This window comes from Cyprinodon variegatus, unplaced genomic scaffold (genome assembly GCF_000732505.1).
Source record: "Cyprinodon variegatus isolate N-32 unplaced genomic scaffold, C_variegatus-1.0 Scaffold19, whole genome shotgun sequence".
Classification (NCBI taxonomy): Eukaryota; Metazoa; Chordata; class Actinopteri; order Cyprinodontiformes; family Cyprinodontidae; genus Cyprinodon; species Cyprinodon variegatus.
This window is the reverse complement of record NW_015150472.1, coordinates 355,684-367,361: the sequence shown is the minus strand read 5'-3', so window position 1 is coordinate 367,361 and position 11,678 is coordinate 355,684. Positions and strand designations below refer to the sequence as shown.

Sequence of the window (11,678 nt, the reverse complement as noted above, 5' to 3'; positions counted from 1 at the left end):
ATGTCAACCACAACACCTTTCCTCTGTTTTTTGTTCACCACCAAAATGTCCGGTTGATTTACCATTACCATTCGATCTGTCTGTATGTGGAAGTCCCACAGGATCTTGGCTTGATCATTCTCTACCATGTTCCTGTACACTATTCCAGCCACTTGGTTAAGGCGCTCCATGTAAGCCCTCCCTGCCAGCATCTTGCCCCCTGCAGTTATGTGCTGGATTGTTGCACAGTCTGCACCTGGGGTCTTTTCTTGTCACTGACACTAATGAGCTGAGATATATATATATATATATTTTTTTTTTTATTTTATCTTAACTTTAATTTTAAAAAAATTCAAAGAAAAAAAGTTTATATGAAAAAATATATTTGAGACAAACAAATGTTTCGATCATTGGCTTCTCTTTGATTAAAAATGTTTTCGTTTAAGAAGTGACGTTTTTTTTAAGCTAGTTTTTTAATTGAAGTAACATAGTTAATTGATTGGACCATATAATGGGTCACTTTTATACATTAGTTGATAATCCGATCATTTGGTATTCAAAGCAACACTTTGTCGCCATCTGTCGGCGTCAGAGAATAATTACACAGACTGTTATATACCTATATATATATTTTTTATCTCCTTCTTTTATTCTATTTTTATAATTATTGTTGTTGTTTGAGCCAATAGTTAATAACTAACACGTAAAATAAAGAAATAATTATTTAAACAAAACTTTGTAAAATAGCAAACAAACCATTTGTCCGCCCTTCATAATAGTCCGGTTGGAAACAAAACCTGACATGGCACAGACACTTTGTTAAATGGGAGCTAATCCACTGCATGTAGTGTGTATGTTCATAGGAATGATTTCTTTTTTTATAAGCATAAAGTGCGTATCTACTTGCTCATAAATGGATGATGTTCCCTGTCTTCGTGTGTCTCCTTGTCAGACACAGCATTTCAGGTACTGTTCGGTTAAAGCGTCATGTAGCCATCTAAGCTAGCACGTAGTGTGTGTGTTTTGAATGTTGTTGGGTTTTTTCTACAGGTGCTATCTTCAGTCCAGAGGGTTTTTTGATAACCGTTTCAGTCTGGTTAAACAACCAGACGGGACAGTCCTCCTTCCCCTTTTAGCCTCCTCCCTCCCACAGCTGGAGCTTCAGGCTCTGAAAATGTCTTCAGGTTCAGATGTTTGTGATTTAACCTGGAGTCAGGTAAGCACCACCTTTGGTTTGACAGATTTTATTCTATCATCCTGCTCTATTCTTGTTTATAGGGTGATTAGATGGAGTAAGATAAACTGAAAAGTTTTGAAGCGTTAAAATAAACTAAATAAAATAACATAATTTGCTTGTTTTGATCTCTACTACAAAATATTTTCCAAACATTATATCAGTTATCCTACATTATGCATGAAATAATCAGTTTAACAAGCTTTGTCACAGTCATACTGGTTGAATAACAGGAGATGAAATTATTATGCAGCAGAAATGCTTTAACAAATCGTGCCTTGAGATCTATTAGTTAGGTAGATCCAGAAGTATTTATAGAGCTGTTACCAATGCTTCTCAATTCAATGTCTTCATTAAAGGATCAAAGAATCACCTTTATGCCACTATTTTAGTTTACAGCCTAGATGTCATGTACTTTGTCGGCCTTGTAACCAGTCATGATCGTACTTTAACATCTGTACTTGCTGTAAAGTTGACACATTCATATTTATTTATAAACATTCCTCACACCTCCACTTCCGTGCTTCAATATAAATACTTTTCCGTTGCCATGCTTCCACAAAACAAGAGTTGCTTTCAATCCTCAGCCACTATGTTGATAGGTGCAGAGGCATTTCTCATGCTGGTAATAGTTTATCCTCTTCTTTATGAGTCATGCAGTCTTTCCTCATTACATTTAAGACATTAGATCTGCTTATTAGACACTAATTTGTTACATACAGAGGAATTTTTTGTGTCATTCAAAGATCAACTGATGCAGGTTTTTTTTTTTCCAAGAACGATGCTGATACTGATTATTTTGACATGCTTTTTTCTTGGGTCGATTCTTTGGGGCGATATCAATTTTTCTTCGTCCATTTGTCTCATAACAAGTAAAAGACTGACAGCAAATGTTACACAAGTCTCAATATAAACAACACTTCAAACAAAACATTACGGTAACAATCGATATGAAATGGAGGGAGTGGCAATGCATGCACTTCTTGTGATCTGAATGCACTGAATCAGCAATCACATGCAAATATAGGCTAAGAAAAAAAAAATCATCCATTAAAAAAAAAAATAGAGATCAAATTTTTTTGGTCCAACTCTAGTTTCAATAGTAGATCATCTCCTCTTTATTAGACATGCAGCTTTGCATCATCACATTTTAGCCCCTTTCTTACTATAAAGACTATTCCCTGTATACCTCTTGGGTCTCATCTCTTAGTATAAATGGGCTGCAGAAGCATTTGTGGTAATGATGTGGTGCTTAAATCAACCAGCTTTAAAACCAACCAGAACTATAAACTATATAATTGCTCTGAAATCAGCTTTAACTGTCTGAAACGGTGGAGCAATTGCCACAACTGTCCTGGAAAAAGAACATTTATCAGAGAACACCAGAACAGAGCTTAGAAATGGCAGCAGTTTCTTTGCACACAATGAAGCAGAGGCATAACCTCGGCCTTTTACAAAAAGCAAAGCATTTTAAGATCATCCATGAAATTAGCTTTTGCAGTCAGTAAGACACAGCAGAGTTGTATCAAAAGGTTATCAAGAAAAACAGACACTTAAATTCTGCTGAGAAATTGTATTCAAGCCTAAAAAATTATTTGAGATTAAAAAATCCTCATAGACATCTAGCCATAACAGTACTGCAGCAGAGAAGTTTGTGCAAAAACAAATTTTCTCTTCCTAAAACTTTTAGCCATAACTGTAATAACAGCCGGTTTAAGATGTTTTTTGCCTTCAGCTGTCTCTCCCCTTCTTTCCTTAGTCTCTGCTAAAGCAAAGAAAAGAGAAGGGGAGAACAGGTGGAAATAAACTGGAGAGAACCCTTCAAGAGCTGTTGGAGCGTCAGGGTGAAAGATGGACAGAGGAGTTGAGGAGGGATCTTCCTCGGGGCTTTCAGAGGCACGGAGATCTCATCCTGCTGGGGGACAACTGTTTTACCCTGCCTTTATGGTCCAAAACAGGTACAAATTCTCCAATACCATAAAACTATTAAAAATAAATGCGAGGGACATTAATTTTCTTTGTCTCTCACTGATCCAGGTGATCAGTTATGGACTGCAGTTACCAAAGCTCTGGGAGCACAGCGGCTGGCAAAGATGAGCCCAATATCCAAGGATGGATTTAGGACTCCTGTAGTAACGATGCTGCTAGGTGACAACAGCTGGGTCACACATGTAGACAATGGCATCAGGTGCGTACCGATAACCATTTGTTTTCTTTCCCATATTTAACTGACATGCCGTTAATGAATACTGCATGTTTGTTTCAGCTATGAGTTTGACGTTACCAAGTGCATGTTTTCAGCTGGGAACATCACAGAAAAGCTCCGTGTGGCTGGATTCGACTGCAGAGGAGAGACTGTGGTGGACTTGTATGCAGGTAGGGAAAGCTGATTTTTATTTTATTTTTTTTCAGTTATAAATGTGGTTTCCAGAAGTCAACATCATCTCTATTCAGTTCATGTTAATTTAAGTCGCATTACAGGACTTTTAAAATGTATAAGCCAGTAGCTCATTATATCTGCATACACATTTTTATTTTTATGTTTAATGCATTGATATTACTCAATTTGTTTGTTTTAAAAAAAAACTATTCTGTGTATATTTACCATAGCTGCACACGTAACATCAAACAAGCTGAAGCAATGCAGGCGAGCATGTTTGGACCTCCCAGTGGAGTTATAAAATTAATGAAGACAAGTCCTAGATGTTTGATAAAGTGCAAAGAAATATCTGATTCCAAGAGGGTTAAAACTTAAATTGTGCTTTGAGTACAGTATGAATGTTGGTGTGCAGTGAAACAGCAGAGGGTTGAGTGAGAATCCCTCCTAATGCTTATACAGGTGATGGCAGCACTATGTTAACACCATGCAATGAAATAAACAGAGCAGGGAAACAGTTTTCTGTCACTGCTTTCAGATTCAAGATCAGATTAGATTCAGGTCTCATCAATGGGCGTCACAGTAATTAGATGTGAAGAAGACATGTCTAATTGAAAATGAAATGCAATCAGGGAAGATTAATGTGGAAGCACTTGCACAAAACAGAAACCAAATATCTAAGCAAATCAGTCTATTAGCTTATTTGCCCGAATATAAGACTAAGTTGTTTTGTTTTTTTTTTGTCAAAAACTATGTGAAAATATGGGGTTGTCTTATGAACGGGGTCTAACCAATTATACAGGCTGAGGATTGTCTGGGGTCGCTACATGAATGCAACACCAGTGGGCGCCAATTTTTGTTAAGCCATTGACCTCACTCTGGCTGAGGTCATCTTTCTATCACAACAGAGAAGAGGTGACAAGGATGCTACAACTAGAGAGTCGCTGCCCAGAAATTAGTGGATCAAAAAAAGTTTGCAGCAATTGAGGCAGATTTATGACACAGATTTTAAAATAATGGTGGTCGACGCAGCGGAGGCATCAGCCAACTGTTGGCAGCAAAGAAATATGGATTTATAGAATACAATGTCAGAAGATGGCGCGTTCAAAGAGACCAGAAAAATGTGAACAGCAAAAGAACAGCGAATCAAAAAATTGCAGAGTGAGAGTAGGAGTGACGGCGAGCGCAGCGAGGCCGAGGACGTCTGTGAGGAAAAGCCTCATGCAGGTTTTTGATGCATTCCATGAGCAAAGTTCAGATTCATTCGAGTTGAGGTGTTGTAAGTTTGTGTGTAAAATGTGTCATTACTGTTTTTTTTGTTCTTTTTATTGTTTAATTTCACATATCTTTCAATGCAATATTAATATCAATGATTTTTTTTAGATCTTGAATATAAAATAGTTTATTATTATTTTTTTTTCTTTTTGGACGACAAAAAGGGTCGTCCTACATTCAGGTCAGTACGGTAATTAGCATTTATTTGAGTGTATTCACAGCTGCTGATGTGCCCCAGAAGAAGAAAAATGTAGATTGGCCATGAAGTAAAACAGGAAGTGTGAGATAACAGGAAGGATTTGTGCAAAGGAAGCGGTCATGTCTGAACTTATAGTAAATACCACAACTAAGATCATGTCAGGTCATGATAAAAATCCAACTTAAAGAGTCAAAACTTTGAGAAAAAAACACAGTAAAAGAAGTTTCCATGGAGACCCTTTAAAAATGGAACTTATTCGTACTGTTTAACAAACTACTGTATAAGGTTTCTCTTCCCGCTGTTATGTCCTCCATAATATTTACATTTTGACACCCCTGCTAGATATGTGTGTAAAAAAAAAATTAAATAAAAGGCTGTTATGGAGAATTTGTAACCCCGAAATGCTCCTCATTGCTTCAGCAAGCTTTTGAGATCTTATAATATTGATAATATTCTCCTGACTCCATGTGCGGGAAAATAAACCTGGTCACTCATCCTGCTTTACTGGTTTTAAACCTTTTATTATTACTCTGACTGTAGATAAGGATGACAGATGAGATTAACTTTAATAACCTGTTCTCTTGTCTTTGCCATTTTGAAAAGTGGCTGAAAGAAATTTCCCATTATTCTAATACTTCAGGAATATCGATACCCATACTCAGGAAAATATTTGATACTCAATACCATTTTCGATACCACAAGACCCCAAAATTTAAAGGAAATATTTTTATTCATAAATAAATACAATAAACAATAAGAAAAATACTTTGAGGTTGTATGCCATGCACAATATTAAGCAAGCTTGATTAAAAAACTAACAAAATTAACTTAAGTGTTCCTTCCTTTGCTATGCTTTACACACATAACAATGACACTAGCTAAACCAGTTAACAAACCAAAATAAATGCTGTATTCTGCGAGGGAAGAGCATACCTTGGGTTTAGCTGCTTAATAAGTTGTTGGAACCCACGTTTCTCCACAGTTAAAGAGGACGTACATATGTACTCTGCCACAGCTCTGTTTATTTTTTTTAGCTTCTGGGGACTTGGCATCGTATTTCCGATGTTGGTCAAGCATAGATGGCAGAGTCAGCTATGTTTGATGGTGTTTAGATGCAGGTCTACTTCTCTCTGCTTCATTCTGTGACTTCAAGAGAGAACAAACACTTTTCAGTGGTTTCGATACTTTTGAAAATGAGTATCGTATTCAGATACAACATTTTACTGTCGATACTTTGGGTATCAATACTTTTGACAATTGTAATGGAGGTAGTATAAGAAACCTCCATTACAATTTTTTCTTATAAAAAAATATTGGGGGATCTGATGCTGTTTCCACCATCAATTTCTTCCTAAAACTCACACACATGCACACAATATAAATATTATATTACATTTGTTTATACCTTCAGCCTATTTGCACAAATATAGCCAGAACATTTTAAGAAGAAAATCAAACGTTTTTATTGTCTTGGTTTAGTTAAAGCTCTGATAAACTGCAGTTTGTCAGTCAAGTGTTTAAAATGCAGAATTGGAAATTTGATGCTTGAAATTGTAGAAGTAACTATTAGATAACTAAATATGAAATATATTTAAAGAATATTATGAAGGGGTATGATAAAAATGTAACCACACACCTCAGGCGTAATGTTATATACACTCAAAAAAATATATAAACGCAACACTTTTGGTTTTGCTCCCATTTTTTTATGGTCACACCAGATTTCCTTAGCCCCCTCCCCCAATAAAACAAAACTTCACTTTTCAGAGTGAACTTTTATTATGGGCAATCTAAGGCTACGATTACACTGCAGGCGTTGATGCTCGATTCTGTTTTTTTTTTTTGAAATTCCGGTTTTTTTTTTTTTTTTTGTTGCCGTTCACATTTCCCAATATATGCGACTTGTATGTGATCTGTGTGAACGGCAGTCCTACAACGCAAGTGTCCAGCATGTGCAGTAGAGGACGCAATGACGTCACAGGCCAGCGTGCTTGAAAAGATTGGATTCGTATCCGATTCAAGACCATATATAGCCAAGAAGCCTGGGTCGCACTGGAAAAAAATCGGATCTGTGTTGTTCAGACTGCAGTGAAAAGATCAGACACAGGTCGCATACGGGCCAAGAAATCGGATTTGGGTCACTTCAGGCTGCAGTGTGAACGTAGCCTAAGGCACAGATGTGCACTAATCATGGTGTCTAATTAGCATCTTGAAATGGCACACCTGTGAGGTAGGACTGATTAACTCAGCAAAGGAGAACTGCTCACTATCACAGATTTAGAGTGGTTTGTGAACAATATGATGATTTTATTGTTTTTGTGGAAAAAGTTTTAGATCTTTGAGTTCATCGCATAAAAAATGGGAGGAAAACAAAAAGTGATGCGTTTGTATTTTTGTTGAGTGTAAATATTGAAAGGATTGCAATGATTTATTTATGTAAAGTCTAAAGGTTATTGCTTGAAACGAGACCTTGTTAGCACCTACTGTTTGTTCTTTAAAGAGTTTTGTCGTTGGAAAGCTTTATTCTTTTTATTTTAATGCTGATTTGTAAAAAAATAAAAATAAAAAAATGGGCAACAAAAGATTAAATATAAAAAAAAAATTATCTTTCTGTACTACATGACATTTAGACTGAAATTAAATTTTTCTGAGTTTTTAAACCTACTCATTTCACTCCTGGGTAATTATTTCATTTTACCTCCTTTCAGGTATTGGATACTTCACCCTCCCATATCTGGTGCATGCGAAGGCCAGTCATGTCCACGCCTGTGAGTGGAACCCTGACGCCGTTGCTGCTTTACAGAAAAACCTTAAAGTAAACGGGGTATCAGACCGCTGCACCATTCATCAAGGAGACAACCGTCAAGTAATATACCTTCATTTGTTTCTTATTTTTTCCTTTCGCTCTAATAATTTTCTTCAAGGTAGAGAAAACTTTACAGCTCAGTAACTCCCTCTAATTGTAATTTTAGAGAACTTCACCATGACTGATAAGGAAAATAAGATAAAAATCTATAAGAAAAACATGTATACAATTATGATTGTTTTTGTTGTTTTTTTTTTTTTATTTTGCCTCTTGGCCTTTGGAGAGAACTCCCTGGGTCAGAGTTCAAATCCAGAGGGACTGCAAGTTGAACTATGCCCTCCGATACATGGATTACTCTATCCTCACACCATATTGTGTGACTAATGATTATTTAAGAATGAAAACTTTGATTGTCATGTTTCAGGCTTTCTCAACATGTTTTCTGAACTCCAATTAGTTTGAAGGGATGTTTTCAATTCAAATTGCAGTTTGTCATCGCTTAGGTCTAAATTTTGAAATGTTGCCTAAAACTTTCTTCATATCCCAGGTCCAGCTGTGCAATATGGCCGACCGTGTAAACTTGGGTCTAATTCCGAGCTCTGAGGACGGCTGGCCCATCGCATGTCGGCTGCTGAAGAAGACAACTGGCGGCATTTTGCACATTCACCAGAACGTCACCTCTCCGATACAGAGGGCTGCTGTCAGAGACGGTACTCCTCAGGTTTCTCCAAAGAAAGCTGACAGAGAGGTGTGGCAGGGCTGGGCTGATGATACTGCAAACAGAATAGCTTCCCTTCTGCAGGATCTCTGTGGTGCACCGTGGCTAATAAATATCCAGCACATAGAGCATGTGAAATCTTATGCACCTCATTTGAACCATGTTGTGCTGGATTTGGACTGCAGACCATCCTGAATGAATGGCTGAAAAAGCTGTACTTCCTTTTACTCAAGGGTATCCTGTGCAAACTAAGTCTAATTACCCTGACTCTGGAGGACTTGGGAAACACATTCTTTCAGCTCAAACAAGCTCCTCTTAAGGAAAGCTTATGTGTTATATTGATGTTGCTGAAAGGCTTCGTTTAAAGACACATCGTTGTTGGAATACTCCCCAAATCTTCTGCAAATACCTGATGGCTGTTTAGAACTAGACGTGAAGATCTGCTTAAAACTCAACTGGATTATTAAAATAGTTTTCTTGTTTGTGGATGTTTTGAATTCTCTTCAGGTATCATTTTTAATACTCTTGAGGTCAAAAGAAAGTTTCATCAAAAGGAAAGAAGAATGATTGAAGATTTCAGAGAGCAGCCTTCAAGTTTCGTTGGAGTGGATATAATTTGAATCATATGGTGTACCCTTCAAAATAATCCTATCTGAGCATGGTCGAGTAGATAATGAAAGATTTACTCCCTAAAAAGGATTTCTCTTCTCTGTGGTTAAGGTTTGTCTGCTAAAGCACAAAGTCAGGATTGTTACAAAGGAACAATGAAGCATGGACAACATTCTGAACATATACGGTTTCAGTCAGAAATGCTGCTACATTCTTCCTTTCCATGAATGTCATTATTTTGGCCTTAAATGCAGCATTCAGCAAATGTTTATAAAATATGTGTAGTGGGGAAAAAGGTATTAAACTATGCAGTCCAGTTAAATAAAGGAGATAGGTGTTAATTCACTCAGTCAGGACATTAACAAGATGGCATCATCTCCAGCTCTGCTCTGACTATATAAGGTTTGTTTCACTACCTGCAGGAAGGCTGTGAAGGTCTCCACATACCGTTACTCAAATTGCCTACAGACATTTAAAAAAAACATAAAATGTTATGAAATAAACCTTGAGAAACAGTCTAGCTTGTTATGAGAATGATTATTTTTATCCCTAATAGGATAAACAACCCCTCTCCCTTAGACACCTTGGTGCCTTGCAGCTCCGAGGCCTGAATGGATAAAAGTCATTGAAATGAAAGATTTAATCTATGGATTTTCTCTGGTCTTTACAGGGTTAGAATTAAACATACAAAATGAAATATAAATGCTTGGTTAAATGTGCTCCATGACCAGACACTACTTCTACTAATCATACATTTTCTGTCATATTGCTCTCCAAGGTATTAAACAACCCGTCTCGTTTCGAAATGGTCAACTTTCTTTGAATTAATTGTTACTTGACGCCCACTTGGCTTTTAACCAAAGTCCATTTTCCATAAGAGTTTGTGGGATTCTTTATATTCACATATTTAGCAATTCTAAATGTAGTTTTAATCCATGTTGGAGGTCATTGTTCTGTTGGTACTCTCTATTGTGTCACTCAATTTACTGAGTGAGCCAATTACCTCATACCTGTTTTTTTGTTTTGTTTTTTACCTCATAGACTAGTCTGAAATCAATGTTTAATAAAAAAAACTGATTTAAACCAAAAAAAGACTTTGCTGGAGAAACTGGGCTTTATCTTTAAAGGGTGTCATCCCCACTTATAGGTTGTCATAAGAAGCTATGACCAATAGTCTGATCAGAATACAGTTTTTAATTGAATGAATATGGCTTTAAACCAGTGAAAATTGAAATAAAAGAAACCCTTGGCATGATGCTTCCACTACTGTACCTCACTGCTGGTATATATTGTTATTTGGCACAAGAGCGTCGCCTGAATATGATTTTTCTCATCCAAAAAGTTTATTCTTTCTCATATGACGATGATAGTTTTCCCCACAGCTCCAAATGAGCTCTTCCAGTGGCGGGATTTTCTATAATAATAAGAAACAAAAAAGGAAAAAAAATGTACACAATGTGCATGTCAGGGTATTTGTAAACAAATGCTTTAGACCTTGTATAACATTTGTGTCTATGTCAACCTCACAATTTCTGCAAATATATTTTCAATAACCATATATATTCAGTCACACACAGCCTAATTTAATTACTTCTAAAACGGAGGTCACATTTTGGACTTCATGTTTTTGAGGGATTGCAGATTGTTGTAGATGCCACCTAAATTTCCCTCTGCCCCTTTTTAATTTAAAACTATACAGTCATGTTTCTAAAAGGCTTAGAATATGTAATTTCATAGAAAAGGGTATTTTACTGATTTATATGCAGAAGCATAATAAGTACTGAGGAGTTTTCTACCATGATTACTGATCTGGGATTTCAGTAACAGTCCTGGGTTTAATCTGGCAACTTGTATATTTTATTAAATAAAAATATGTTTTCTGTGCAAAGCTGGTGTGTTTTAGTTTATCCCATAAAGATTCAGATATATAGTAGATCAATCTGATTTTTAATAATGTAAAATTACATTTTGCAACTACTTAATCATAATAGGTTTACCAGAATTGTTTAATGTTGGCAGGGTTGGTCATGAAAGAATTGTGTTAAAGTAATTAAATGTGTTTAAGTAGATGCAAAACATGCATAAATGAATGTATTTAAAATTACTGCTGTTTAACTGTGACAGACTTCTCTTATCCTGACTTCACCTCGAGTCATCTTACTCTCTCATTAGGGGTCTTCTTCTCAAATATTTTTGTTTAATTTAAGGATCAGCTGATGTTTTTTAATACTTCAAATTAAAAATAGATTTTAGCAAGATAAAAAAAATGGAATTACACATCTCTAAAGGTGAATTAATATATTACCAAATAATTTTCTTGGGGAGGGGAATTTTTGGCATTTGATTTTTATACTTCAATAAATACTAAAATTAGTATTTTAATTTATTTTTTTATTTTTTTCAAACTGAAATTAGGATTTTCTCTCAGACTCATAATTAGTAGATTGTTGGCTTAGTGATTAGAGCAGTGCTTTTGTGCTC

At 36.0% G+C, this 11,678-nt stretch overlaps 1 protein-coding gene across 1 annotated transcript; it reads left to right on the top strand.

Annotated features, from left to right (window-relative positions):
* The first annotated feature begins 774 nt into the window (after positions 1–774).
* On the top strand, positions 775–9,813 carry trmt12 (tRNA methyltransferase 12 homolog (S. cerevisiae)). Its single transcript, XM_015388731.1, has 7 exons — positions 775–945; positions 1,030–1,195; positions 2,973–3,171; positions 3,251–3,401; positions 3,480–3,589; positions 7,773–7,930; positions 8,418–9,813. Exons 1-7 carry the CDS (start codon positions 893–895, stop codon positions 8,781–8,783), a joined length of 1,203 nt encoding a protein of 400 aa, XP_015244217.1. The 5' UTR covers positions 775–892; the 3' UTR covers positions 8,784–9,813.
* The last annotated feature ends 1,865 nt before the right edge of the window (positions 9,814–11,678 follow it).